General features: G+C 32.2%; 1 protein-coding gene across 1 annotated transcript in view; it reads right to left on the bottom strand.

Annotated features, from left to right (window-relative positions):
• Positions 1–13,720, bottom strand: part of LOC143062612 (uncharacterized) — a 31,806-nt gene extending 18,086 nt beyond the window's left edge. Inside the window, exons 1-4 of the mRNA XM_076234315.1 lie at positions 13,693–13,720; positions 12,621–12,731; positions 9,132–9,242; positions 6,627–6,728 (exon numbers count right to left, since the gene is read on the bottom strand). Of these exons, the coding sequence (XP_076090430.1) occupies positions 6,627–6,728; positions 9,132–9,242; positions 12,621–12,731; positions 13,693–13,720 (352 nt within the window). The remainder of the gene's footprint in view (positions 1–6,626; positions 6,729–9,131; positions 9,243–12,620; positions 12,732–13,692) is intronic.
• Positions 13,721–15,047: the final 1,327 nt, after the last annotated feature.

Genomic DNA, 15,047 nt, shown 5'->3' with positions numbered 1-15,047 from the left:
TGATGTTGATTTATTTTCTTCAACACACACACACAGGTGTGTCACGTTGTCCTTAACCTTTAAATATCGTATGGCCGTTAGTATTTTAACATTGTAATGAAAACTCCTGTTGTCCATTCGTTTGATGTGTTTTGTCATTTGATTTTGCCATTTGTTTAGGGACTTTACGATTAAATTTTCCTCAGAGTTCAGTATTTTTGTGATTTTACTTTTTTCTCATAGATACAACGCTAATAATTAAGTATGCAAGACGTTTGATTTATCTACCGAAACCCATCAAATGCAATCGACTCGTGATAGATATGTGGTCAAAACAACAACGAATTGGAAGAGAACTTACTCCCAAATTTAAAACAAAACTTTTGAAAACTGTAGCTTAGACATTGTATGCCTGTGGCGGAAGGACCAAAATGTTACTTATACTTTAAATATTATACAGTGAATTAACGTTCTGCAAAATCTGGCTGAGGCGTTGTATGGCTAGGGTGGACAATCCTTATGGTTACTAATACTTTAATTATTATACAATAAATTTACACAGAATTTCGGTGTATAAATGCTATTTAATTTCAAAGATGAAGCGCTATTCAGTTCTGCATTTCAATGCATATCATGGTTTTGCAATGTCAAATATAATTGGCCTTTATAACTATAATCTGCAAATTTCAGTCAAGTTGATGATTTAGGTGCTACGTCATTTGGTATCTGGCGGAGTTACGGCTCATTTACCAAGTCTTCTTATTCTTACATTAACCCGTAAATATTTTAAAAGTCCTCTTCTTTTGTTGTTAAACGAAGAAAGCTATTCTTACTGTAATGGAAAACACACAAGTACAATCCGATGCATCAATTTTATGGTTGTCGGTACTTTTATATTGTTGCATAACGGCAGTGCGACAAAAATGCAGCATTTTCATACATCGCTCGCTAAGGCATACTATGTTTCTCATTAAGGAATTTAATTCTATCATTATGCAAAAAACGTTATATCATCTATGGACAGGATGGGCTGATTTTTATCAACATGGAATTAAAAAGAAATTAAATAATAAAAAATCAAAGGAAAAGGAAGATAACAAACAGAAAGACAAACACAAAGAACACTATAACACGTAATTACGACGATAAACAACGTCAGTACCTAGAATCTCTATCTACAAAAGAGACATATTTGACTTAAATGAGGGTTTCTCTAATTTCTGTGTATTTTCACATTTTTTTATCAGTGTGAGAAAAACATTTCACTGTTAAGCTAATGCTACTCTCATGAATTGATAATCTGAAAGCATCGGTATCGATCCAGTGCTGTAAAGTGGAAAGAACGTTTTATGAATATAATGCATTCGAAAGAATCTGTATTTTCCTTAAACAGCAACGCGCAAGCATGAAGATTGTATCGCCAATGTGCTATTATGAGAAAAGACCCAGGCGTTAAATGATTTAGGTTAGTTTTTTTTCTCCCTAAAACACAGAAATTTATGTTTTTGGTGCGAAATTATTAAGATTTTCTTAAATTCACGAAATTCATAAATATTTCATTTGTCTTCGTTATTTATATTAAACACATCTGTAAAAAAATAGTTCAACTATTGTGAAAATCAAATAACAAAAATACCAAGCTCAAAGGGAAATTCAAAACGGAAAAACACTCTTCAAATGGCAAAATCAACAGCTTATATACATTAAATAAATCAAAAATAACTGTGAAGTTCCGCACTTGGTACATGTATTTCCTTCTGCAGAAAAATATTGCATCAAACCTGGTTTTATAGCTTGCTAAACCTCTTACTTGTATGGCAGTGCCATTAAATTCCATTATATTGACAGAAATCCTTCTTTCAAGTTGTTATCCGTCAAAATATATTTGTATGTCATAATGTTGGTTTGAATTGACACTAGATAGGTATATAAGACAACTGAACAAAATGGACACAAAGCTTTGTTAGTAAAGACAAGTTTATGAAAGAAATGTATCCCGATCCATGCAATTTTGTTTTTAGTTTAAAGTTGTCGATATACAATACTAATATCAATAACTGAAGTAAAATGATTTCATATACGTATTTTTGAACAGAATTTATACAAAGAATTCCGTTCATAAAACAGAAGTGAAACATTCGAAAGATATCAAAAGCAACGGGAAGAATAAGCATATCATGGTAGCCCCTTTAAATATATATCTACAACATAAACATATTGTTTATCAGAACTTGGTTTTGAATTATTACGAGTTGACATTTTTAATTTTCTAATTCAAATCACAACAAGGCAAAACGCTGATGGAAAAAAATTATCAGCGGAAAAGAAAATATACAACCACTGTTGCAAGACAGTTTAAGATTAACTATGGTTTCAGCAGTATTCAACTATCTTCGAGTCAGCATTGCCTTGTCCCGAATCCAATTGTGTGGAATCCTTGACCTTAGGGCGAAATCTGTTCATAAACTTTAATTTCAACCTGTAAAAGAAACAAATAGTTTATTTAATAGGTTTGGTAAATTTTTTAAAAGTTATTTGATCCATCTACAATATATACATATATGTTAAAAAAAAAACTGTACAGCAGACGAGGGTTGTATAGCGGAAGTAGCTTACCCCTGTGACGTTTGAAATTCAATCGATTATCTTAGGATTTTTCTTGGTTAGTGCATTCAAAATAAATTAACAAGTTTTTAGAATGAGATTGGTAATAAACAAGTCGGTTTTTTTTGTTCGATAAACTGGGATGTCAGCATTTAAAAATATAACAAAACACCCTCTCCTAAAAAAAACATAAACAAAAAATCTACAATGAACGCAAAACGAAACTGTGGTTTTTATTTGCAAATATTCATACAAACAATAGCTGATAATCAAATTGAGAGTTCTTAGACTTTTTTTTCAGTTATCCATGTCCGTAATTACCCGAGCAATATTTAAAACTATCGTTTTTGGGGCTCTTAGAACATTATTAGTTTTAGAAAGGATTGTTTAATAATTTTCGATATAACTATAAATTCTTACACTGGATAATGAATCCACAGAAGACTAACTATAACAGTTGAAACACCTAAAACTACCAGCGTTATCATAACAACAATCCATGGTTCCACTGTAAACAATTAAAAATGAAACTTTAAATGGTAAATTATTTTTCTACACTTATCATTCATATCATCAATATCATTAGTATAATTTTACAGGTATATCCTATGTGTACATTGTGACAATGATACAGTAGTTGAGCATCTGATGTTGATAATTTTCACAGTAAGCATTCATACAAGCGCATTTATTTAATACTTCAGTTAAACATAAAAGCAAATTTCATATGAACTAATGATGATATTCAGTCTAAATGTCTAAAATCAGCTTGATAAATCCTCATATAATTTGTAATGATATTTATATAACACGGAAGAAGCACTTTTTGTATGTTACGCTTGATGCAAAAATTGTGAATACAGTCAACACAAAAAAACCTAAAAAATCCAATTACTGTTTCTTATTGTAATGAAAAGTTGTTCTGTCATTGGAACTTTGTATTTGTATAGTACAATATCTTGTATCATCGTTTTGATGGCATTTTAAAATCTAAAATTTAACTGTTAGCATACCTGCTCTGATTAATGATAAATTATGTTTTCAATGCTAGGTGAAAATTACATTTTGTTTGACGTTACTTTTAAATCGATATTTGTAGTCGAAAACAATCTTCATCAGAATATAAAATGTAGAAGAATAATTATAACCTATTTAAGAACATTGAAAGCTCAAATACACAAAGTACAATTGCAAAAATCTTCTAATAGTAAACAAGATTGTGTCCAAAGCACACGGATGTCCCACTTGCACTATCATTTTCCATGTTCAATGGATCGTGAAATTGGATAAAAAATCTAATTTGAAATTAGAAAGATCATACCATAGGGAACAAGTGTACTAAGTTTCAAGTTGATTGGACTTCAGCTTCATAAAAAACTACCTTGACCAAAAACTTTAATCGAAAGCGGGACAGACGGACGGACGAACGCACGTATGGATGCACAGACGGACGAACGAATAAACGTACGAACGAACGGACGGACAAGCAGACCAGAAAAAATAATGCCTCTCTTCTATCGTAGGTGGGGCATAAAAACAAATATGTGTATTGCAAATTTACGATTAAAGATTTTTATAATGCCATAAATCGTTCATATTTACCTTAAATATATAGGCTAGCATTTAAAAGTCCATGAAATAATTTGAATTTCGGTTCTGCAGTAAAATTTACAATACTGTGGATTCATTTATTTTCGTGGGTATCAATTTTCGTTGATTACGGAAAACTTGCATTTTCGTGGATATTTGGTTGAGTGGTTTTGCCTGTTTTCTGTGTACAAAGCCTATATAAATGTATTAGAATTCGTTGATCTTTTGAATTCGTGATTACGCAAAACCAACAAAACCGAAGAATATTGGTATCCAACGAATTATAATAAATCCACAGTAGCATATAAAATATCTGTAAGCTCTAAAAACTGACAGTTATCGTTAAAAAATGTTTAAAGTCATAAGAAACCTCAAATTAAAAAAAATAATGCATATGTTTTTTTATAACTCAATGGAAAGTTTTCATTATAAAGCTTATGTATACATACTTTTTCTGAAGAACATTCTTTAATATATTCATATTTAGAAGAAGTTTACTTTATTTTAATTGCTTCCTTCCATGAAGCAATTCCCCCGACATATTTTCCGTATGCAAAGTGACCTCAGTGTGACCCATCTCGTAAAAATCCAGGATGTCCTTAAAATAAACTATTATCTGAATTTTCATGTAAACACGTGCTCAATTTCCATGCTTTTTTTTTTGATTTTTTGTTGATTGTTGACAAACAGGTGACAATCGTTAAACTTCGGCTTCAAAACACGAACTTTAATTACCTGCCATATTTTCACAACAACACAACAACACTGACCGATTGAAAAAAAAAATTGACGATTTTACGAAATTTATGCGAAAAAAATGATAAATTCGTGCACAGAAGACCAAGTTTATGATGTTTGTATGCATTGGTTTAAGAATTGAAAGAACATTATTTTTCACCGGTCACTCGTTTCTTATGACTTTAATGGTAAAACAAATTATTTTGATCAGGTAGGAGTATGAGTTTATATACATACTGTCGAGGTTCTTATGTCATACGTTTATTACAATATACGGAAAGGTTAGAGACTTAGAAATAAAATTTCATTTAAAAATAAAAGCACGGTATAACTTAAGAACGTGTTTAAAACATAAATTACATATGTGGACAGGGTAAATTCAAAGTATGTTACTACCAGTTTTCTGATAAGTTGAATTTGAGGATTCTGTACTTATGGCCTTTATCTTACTGGTCGTTGGTATCAAAGGAATTTTGATCAAAGTGATTTGAGCTGCAGATAAAACCTTGGTGATGATGGTAGGTGTTGATTGTGTACGTGTCGGAATCACAGTTGATGTTGTACTTGTTGAGGATTGTGTTGTCTGTACTACTACTGGAGAAAACAGAATTAAAAATCAGTTTTTGAGATTTATTTTTCATGTGACAATCACATGATAAGGGGACGACCATTTGATATTCTGGGGGTGGGGGGGGGGGGGGGGGGGGTGGCAGGAGGATTTGTTTTGGATCGGTTATTTATTTTTGTTAATCAAGAAAGCAGATTATCTATTTTCTGCACTATTGAAGCAAGATTTTTCATTTTCATTAAGACAAGGGTCTGCATGATATAGCAAATATGTTATTCACATATACAAGGTGTTAAGTCTGTGGCTGCTGTCTTTTTTTAAACTCATGATCAAGTTAATAACAAAATCACTAAATTACAAAATGAATGCAACATTAACAGACTACAGAAGGGCAATAAATGAACAAAAGAGAAATAAATCCCAAAAAATCAGGGGCTACGTGTGAGGGAGAATAGAACTTGCTTCTTGCAAGGCACTCACGGTGAACACAATTTGATATGGAGACACGCATTTGGTTTTGAAATTTCCGACATGAGGCATTTGCCTCAAGGTAGTGTAAAATAAAAGTGAGGTAAGTATTCCTGAAACAATATACCTCAAGTTAAATGAAACCAGTAGTCAGACGTTTCAAGTATATTTAGATAATATTCATACTTTTATTATTAAAAAATTTGGGAAGTGTTTCCCGATTTTTTTTAGGGGGGGGGGGGAAGATGAATTTACAAAGAATCTGGTGCCATCTCATGCTTTCGATTAGACCCGCTGAGTTATTTATTTTCAATACATTGCAAGTCAGGTAATTTATTTTCAAACTACCACAGAATAAACCATTTATTTTTGCGGATAACAAGGCCGAGTTATTTATTTTCAAAATCCTCCTCCCCAGAATATCAAATGGTCGTCCCCTAAATATACACATTCACCAAATCGAGCACATTATTTATCAATGAACATATTTTAATTTTATAATTAGATGAATGTTAAATGAATTCTTTATGTATTTAAATTTGAAAGTATATATTCAATTGATATTTTGCTTGAAAACAAATGCATATTTGTCGTAAAAGAACACAAAATAGCTCTGTGAAAGAAAAATTAATTGTAACAAGTGACCAAATTCATTTAAATGGAATTCACTTTTTTTCACAATGAATTCCAGCATATCCTGTAATACAACTACAAGAATATCCATTGCTCTGATCCTGGCACTGTCCATGTTTACAAGGAGAGGAAGAACATTCATTTATATCTAAAAATATATGTAAAAACTGGTGTATCCATTTAAAATTCATAGAAAATTAAGAACACTTAAAGAACAATTAGTGCCATATTAATTAAATTTCTATATCTTTTGTTTTAATCTATGTTCAACTCATGATCAAATTTAATAGTACGTAGACAATGGTTACAAACATGCAATCCGTGTTGAAGGCCGTAAATTGACCTATAATGGTTTACTTTTATAAATTGTTATATGGATGGAGAATTGTCTCATTGGCACTCACACCACATCTTCCTATATCTAATTAAATAAAGAAAAAACACCAAATGAATATGATTAGTTCATTTAAAACGTTATGTCAAAATTAAGTACACTTTTTATTAAAGAGGGACGAAAGATACCAAAGAGACATTCAAACTCCTAGATCGAATATAAAAAGACAACGCCATGGTTAAAAGAGTAAAAGACAAACAGAAATACAATTGTACACAGGACACACCATGGAAAACTAAGGACTAAGCAACACGAACTTTGGGGTGATCTCAGGTGCTCCGGAAGGATAATTAGACCTTCCTCCACACACGGCGCCTGTCGTGATGCTCATGTTATTGTTTTTCTAGTTGTTGTCTAGTCGCATTATTTTAAGTATTTGAACAAAATATGTTAAAGTTTGTTGAAAAATTGACAGAATACTTATATTGCCGCAATCAATTTAGCATTTTCCCTTTGTTTTGCAGAGAAGAATACTGGAATACAATGTATTTATCTTTATTGATATTTGTTAACAAAATAATGTATTCAGTCAATCACGAATGTAAGCAGTATGACTAGTCTTAGAGTATAAATAAATGAACTTGTAAATCCGGTTCATAATTTACAGTCCGTACATCATTGTCTTTATTAAATCCAAGCTGAATATTTTATCAAAATAAAACGTTTTTATTATTATAAATCCATCAAAAGATCCGAATTATTTTGCCATTGAACAATTAATGATCCTAAACAAGCCCTAACTTTTTAATATTTCAATGTTTCCACAAATTTCAAGAATATACATGATATATATACCATAGATATATCTGAATGAGTTTATTCAACTTCAATGCCTTGAATATTAATATTTTTATAGTAGGGCGAACGGACTCTATGGGCGAACGAACTCAGAGCAAACGGACCTAGGGCGAACATGTTATTAGGGCGAACGGTCCCGATACCATGTTAGTACACACCTGATAAATAGTATATTTAGGTTGTTGACATTCGTGAAAAGACAACGGGATTGTAGTTACGACATTATGTACATTTCCAATATCATTTGTGATATTCCATTACAGTCGACCAAACCGTGATGGCGTCCGTAAACTTAACGAAGGGATGATTACAGCTTCACCATTTGTATCTCTTGGTTTGATAGCTTCCTCGATAGCAGCAACCCTCTATCACGGCAATCATGATAGGAATATTAATCGGGAAATATTTTCTCCGTATGCAGGCGCTGCTGGAATGTTGCTACATAGAAATTGTTCATAATTTGAAAACTGAAATCATCTCTTTTGTCGTAAAGTTTTGTTTTCCACCAACCCTCATTGTTAATTTGTAGATGCCTATCAAGATATAAGGCAGACTTATCAGTATATATTGTATCCTTTATCTCTACTCTGATGGGATAGATGCATTCAACATTCACCAAATTGTAACTATTCAGTAAGAGAAAATGATAGATATTGCGGATAGTAAAGTTTAAGGATACTGCTAACTTCTGTTCTTTCTTCCTAAGTATTTCCTGTTGTAAGCCAGGCTCATACGAATACATGAACAAGTTAGCAAGAAGAAAGACACAGTTTGTTCTCATGGGAATGAAAATTTTGAAACACACGTCATCCAAACATAACAAATATGTTGTCAATCAAGAAATCAAGTATCTTGTTAATTTCAGTTTCAGACAATTTTTTGTTTTAATCAGAGTGATTATTTACATAGTAGGATTTATCCATCACTAAGACAAGATTCTTGTATCTACATAAGCCATTTTTTTTTATGAAACATAGTAGGACCAGCTCTTGCAATTTATCTGTAAGTTTTGAAAAGGGAATACTTTTGTATTGGGTAGAAAAGTCAGTCAAATGTTTAATTATTTTGAAAGTGGTTTCGTGGAGCACTTGGAAGACACATCAAATAACATTGTTTGTAAGGAAACTTATGTAGCTTAGGTATTCAATACAGGAATGGAGATCAAGTTCTTCTTCTTTGGTAGAAATCTAAAGGAACAACGATTATCCAGGATTTCATCTTTAGTACGTGTCGTGGGGATATATGTTGAGATTCCAAGTGAACTTTATTATTCCACGATCAAAACAAATCTTAACAATATAACTACTACTAAAGACAAAGTTGATAGCATAAAAATTTGTTAAAAGTCATACAAATTACCTGTTTCACAGTTATATCCTGTGTATCCTTTTGTACAAGTACACACATATCCATTTATTTGGTCCATACATATCCCATGGTCACACGGAGATGAACCACACTCGTCAATATCTTTAAATGTGAGAAAAAAGAAAAAAAGATTGCTCTGATGTATATGAAAGAATAATCATGGAGGTAATATCGGGAGTTGGTATAACTACTCTTTTTGTTTTAGACAAATTCTTGTATCTATTCGTATCAATGGCAATATCAAAGTCTCCTCATTTCACTTAGTTAACGCAGTTTCGTGAGAGCACGACGAAATAATTTACTAAGATTTCAGGCTGTATATAAACATTTAAGGATGATAAAACACCAAACATTATTGGTTTTTTATGTACAAAGTCATGTACTTGCTTTTTTTAACTACTCATAAGAGAGAAGACAGTCAGGGTGGTTTATGTATATATAAGTTGAGATAACCAAGAAATGCCTTGACAAATCTATTTGTATTTGCACCTTGTATCTTTATATTAGGCACAAAAATTCTGCACATTAAAACTAATCAAATATTGGTTGACAGACTATTAGTTAAATCCATTTATATTTAAATTGTTGGCTTAACATTTTTAACCAACTATCCGAGATGTCTAAAGGCTTTTTAATATAAAATCCCTTTACAATGTATATATGATACACTTAGCACAAAACTATCAGGCTATAGTCCAATTTATGTGCTTACAACTGAACTATAAACAGCTATGTTAGATTTGTGTATTTGATTATCTGAAAATATGCAACCTTAGACTTTTACTAATCCAATCACATTTTTTTTAAATCACTCGCAGTGTCACAAACCGACACATAACAACATTTTTATGCCCCACGATAGTAGAGGGGCATTATGTTTTCTGGTCTGTGCGTCCGTTCGTTCGTCCGTGCGTTCGTTCGTCCAGGTTAAAGTTTTTGGTCAAGGTAGTTTTTGATGAAGTTCAATCAACTTGAAACTTAGTACACATGTTCTCTGTGATATTTGAGACTTCTTGTCACGTTCATTTTAAATAAGGAGATATGGTGTTTACGTTAATATTCCTCGTCTTAAACTTGTTTTCTCATATTTAAAGATGAATGAACACATGTTAATTCTAGTGACATGAGTGATCTACATTTTAAATGTCTAGAATATATATATATATATATAAGCGGATGAGGTCGAGTGGTCTAGAGCGCTGGACATGAGGCTAAGCGATTGGTGCTGTAGTGTATCAAAAGTGTGAGTTCGAATCCCGCTGAGGGACGGACAAAAAATTTGTCAGTAGAAAATCTAACTCTAACACTGTTTGGTGTAATTTTCAGACTTGTATATATATATATATAGGTTCCCAATGCATTTAGTGCTAATTTATGCTGTTATGTCTGTGGCTACTCATAATCATAGATTTACCATGCTTGAAAAACAACAGTAAGTAATTTGTTTTTCTACCACTTAAAATAAAGTAAATCAAAGTAAGACGAGATAAATGTATACCTTATTTTGGCTTTTAGTTCATTTTGGTTTGCTCAAACACGAAAAGACGAAAATCAATGTCATTTGAATAGTTTAACATTTGTCATCTCGCGGCCTTTCTTAGTTAACTAGGCGGTATTTGCTTTGTTCATTGTTCATTGTAAAAGGTCATACAGTAGCCTTCAGTTGTAAATGTCTGTGTCATTTGCTCTCATGTGGTGAGTTGTCTCCTTTGAAATCATACTACATTCTTTTTATTTTCCCATGGTTGCAGCAAATAAGTTTGTAATTACAATTCATCAAAAGACCATTTAATTAAATTGCAAACTTTAGTTTTATGAGATTGTTTGGAAGTGTTGTAATAAGAGTAAGAGACTCAAAACTGGTAAATGAATGAAAAGGACGATCAAAAGTTATTTAGGAAAAGAAATTCTGTGTATGAAGAGTAACTTTTTTTTCAATTGTTTATTTAAAAGGCAAGCAAATAAGATAAATAAAATATCCCATTTACTGCAGAAAATGTTGTTCTGGAAATTTATCCCGCAATTTTTTATTTGGTATTGTATTCATTTGTCTTATTCAATTTGATATAGAATGAAATTCAAAACAGTGTAGCTGTGGTCATTGATTGACACATTAAATTCATTCATTGACTGGGACAATTTAGGTGAACGTTTGTCTGAAACGACCACTGTTCACGACGTACAGAATGTACCTACGATAGACATTTAAACTGTGGGGTCACCAAAGGTTTCTTATGTACCAAGTCAGGAATATGGCCATTGTTATATTATAGTTCGTTTCTTTATGTGTAACATTTTAACGTTGCGTCGTTTGTTATCTCTTATTTTTGAGTGTAAATTCACATTGCGATAAGACGTGTCACGGTACTTGTCTATCCCAAATTCATGTATTTGGTTTTGATGTTATATTTGTTATTCTTGTGGGATTTTGTCTGTTGCTTGGTCCGTTTCTGTGTGTGTTACATTGTAGTGTTGTGTCGTTGTTCTCCTCTTATATTTAATGCGTTTCCCTCACTTTTAGTTTGTTACCCCGATTTTGTTTTTTGTCCATGGATTTTTGATTTTGAACATCGGTATACTACTGTTGCCTTTATTTAACGCCTTTAAATATAAAAAAAATAATCAGGAATAACCTTTATGTTTTGATTTATATCAATTATATAAATCAAAACATCGTGTTATTTCTGATTAATTTTTCGAATTACTTTATTTAGGTGTTGAGAACCTTTGGCGACCCCATAGTTTCAGTGTCTTTAAAATGTACATAGTGAGCAGTGGTCGTTACATACAAACGTTCACCTAAATTGTCCCAGTCAATGGATGAATTTAATGTGTCAATCAATGGCCACAGCTACACTGTTTTGAATTTCATTCTAGTACATTTTAGACTTTAGACAACCACGCTATTATAAACACGAAAGACGCTGTTACGAGAGTCAGTTTTAACTTGTAAGTTAGTTTCTGGCTAATACTGTGCAGTAATTGAACTGGTCGAACATGTTCTTATTTGGCAAGTTTTAAAATTAACGAATTTGATTTTTTTAAAGTTATATTTATACCGTTCGAAAGTTCAAAATGCCCTATCTTACGATCATGCATATTCTCACAATACACACTTTATTTTCAGTTGACAAAAATGTCTCAAACAGAGTTATGAGGAGGAAGAAGAAAAAAAATCGACAGTACAAAAGTTTGATTTGTTGATTGAATCGATGTCTCTGTCTCAGTGTTTTCGTAGTCTAAGGTCTGTACAAAGAGGTATCAGAATAGTGTCCTATTCACGATTGTCATATTTTGATTGAATACTGGTTCAATGACCGGTGATGCATGCATAGAAGGAGGCGTTTACCTGTTTGACACATCCTAACTTTTAGTAATTATTTGATTTTCTCATTTTTTGTTTGTTTGTAGTTTTTTCTATTTTATCGATTAATGGGATTTAAACACAGGTAATTATTGAATACTGTTGCTTTAAAGTACCGATTTCACAATCATTTCCAGTAAATCCGGCATCACAAACGCATGAATAACCATTCACGAATTCTTTGCAGGAACCGTGTTGACAAGGAGTAGACATGCATTCATCAAAATCTGTAAACAATAGAAAAGATAATGAGTTTTCTATTAAATGTTAAATTTAAAATGATAAACACTTTTGACATTGTAAAAATATCCATGATGTTATCTCCTACTTGTTTCCTATTCTACCAAAATGTGTATCAGAGGATATTTCTCAACAATTGAGGGAGTATGGGGTTATAATATTTTAAATGTGTATGTTATCCTTTTTGTATAGTAAATTTAAAAGGAGAAAGGGAACTCGTACTCATACATCGACAACAAACTGACAATGCCATGGTAATCGAAATCCGACAAAAGGACAAGCAATATTACACAAACACCACTAAGACAAATCAAGATTAAACAATACACACGCGCCAGGGATTATGTCAGATGCTCTGAAACTGAAATAAGATGCTACTCTACGAGTGGCATCCGTCGCGTTACTCATGCATGTACAGATCCGTTTATGAATATATATGGCATATTTTTTTTGGAATCCGTGATGCAGGCTCTTCAGAGCTCTAATTTTAAAATGTTATCAGTATACGAATAATAAGATGTGGGATGATTGCCAATGAGAATCATTTCCACAAAATTTTAAATAAATTTTAGCAATCATAGGCCACTGTATGAGCTTCAAAGATAATAAAAAAACTTTATATATATATATATATATGAAACTATTCAATTGAGAAAACTCACATCATAATTTATGACAAACAAGTTTATTTCAGACCTGAAGCAACAACAACCTCAAATACAGACTCCACCCTCGGGACCGTTACATATAGAATGTAGCGGGATTAAACATGTTTTTGAAGGCGCAAACCCTTCCTTAACCTAGGACAGTAGTGCTATAGTAAAACATAAGGAAAACTATAAAAACCAGTTGAAAAGGACATTATCCACCAATTTGATACAAACACGGCTGGTAATCTACACACGCAGAACAATTGGTTCTACAATGAAAACAGTGAGAGGAATTTACGGTTGTGCTTAAGTGGAGTATTTGTCATTGCTTCAAAAGGTATGTATATTTCTAAATCTCAATTCTCTAATTCAACTGATCAAAACATTGAAAATCAGAGAATGCTATGCTGTTGTGAATACTTAAAAGAGAGATACATGTATCATTTACTGTTGTACATGGAGTTAAACTTCTACAAAATCAGTTGCCCCAAGAGATATTGCCGAAAAAAGTGACATTTAAGTTATGAAATGGTTCTAATTAGTTAATACTTTAGTTTCTTTGTGTATATCTCTTTCATATTCATTTGATAAAATTTACTGTTTGCAATAGCATGAATTGTTCTATATAATAAGAATGTTCTTATCCCGGGCATAAAAACAATGCCGTATTTTGCGAAACCTTTTCAACTTTTGATCTTCAGTGCTGTACAACTTTGTACTTTTTTCACTTTCGATCTTTTATATCTGGGCGTCACTGGTGAGTCTTGTGTGGGCAAGGCGCGTTTTTGGCGTATTGAATTTTAAACCTGATGCTTTTTGTTATCTATTAATCATGTTTTTCTGTGTCTAATATGTTCTCCTATTTATTTGTATTGTAGTCCTGTAATATTATGTTGTCATTTCAATGTTATATTTAACTTTGCCATTAAAGTGCGAGGTTTGGCATGCCTTAAAACCAGGTTCAACCCACCACTTTTATTCCCCTTTAAAAGTGTCCTGTACCAAGTCAGGAAGATGGTCATTGTTATATATTGTTCGTTTCTCTTTGTGTTGCATTTTAACGTTGAGTCGTTTGTGTTTTCTCTTATTTTTGAGATATTGAGATAAGACGTGGCACGGTACTTGTCTATCCCAAATTCATGTATTTGGTTTTCATGTTACATTTGTTATTCTCGTGGTGTTTTGTCTGATGATTGGTCTGTTTCTGTGTGTGTTGCGTTTCGATGTTGTGTCGTTGTTCTCCTCTTATATTTAATGCGTTTCGCTCGGTTTTGGTTTGTTACCCCGATTTTGTTTTTTGTCCATGGATTTATGAGTTTTGAACAGCGGTATACTACTGTTGCCTTTATCTATTAACATACCTACATGTTCATATTTAGATCTTGTCTCGGTCAATGGGTTTGCGTCTTGTTTTGGGCGGTGTGTATGCTATCCGAATTTGATAGACGTCTTAATAAATCTTAACACTACAAATTTTAATTAACTCAATGCGTGAGGGTATCGGTTCTTATTGAGGACATCGTAAATGCGTGTAAACAGTATAACCAATAAATTGCAAATCTGTTTCAAAATTTGCAGATTTGGGCAAATTACTAGACCCCCTTAATATAAAGGTGTCCACAATTTGAGCTAGAGCTGATGAAATTTACCATT

Source organism: Mytilus galloprovincialis, chromosome 1 (genome assembly GCF_965363235.1).
Source record: "Mytilus galloprovincialis chromosome 1, xbMytGall1.hap1.1, whole genome shotgun sequence".
Lineage (NCBI taxonomy): Eukaryota > Metazoa > Mollusca > Bivalvia > Mytilida > Mytilidae > Mytilus > Mytilus galloprovincialis.
Note: the sequence above shows the minus strand (reverse complement) of the source record. Positions and strands in the feature narration are given on the sequence as shown.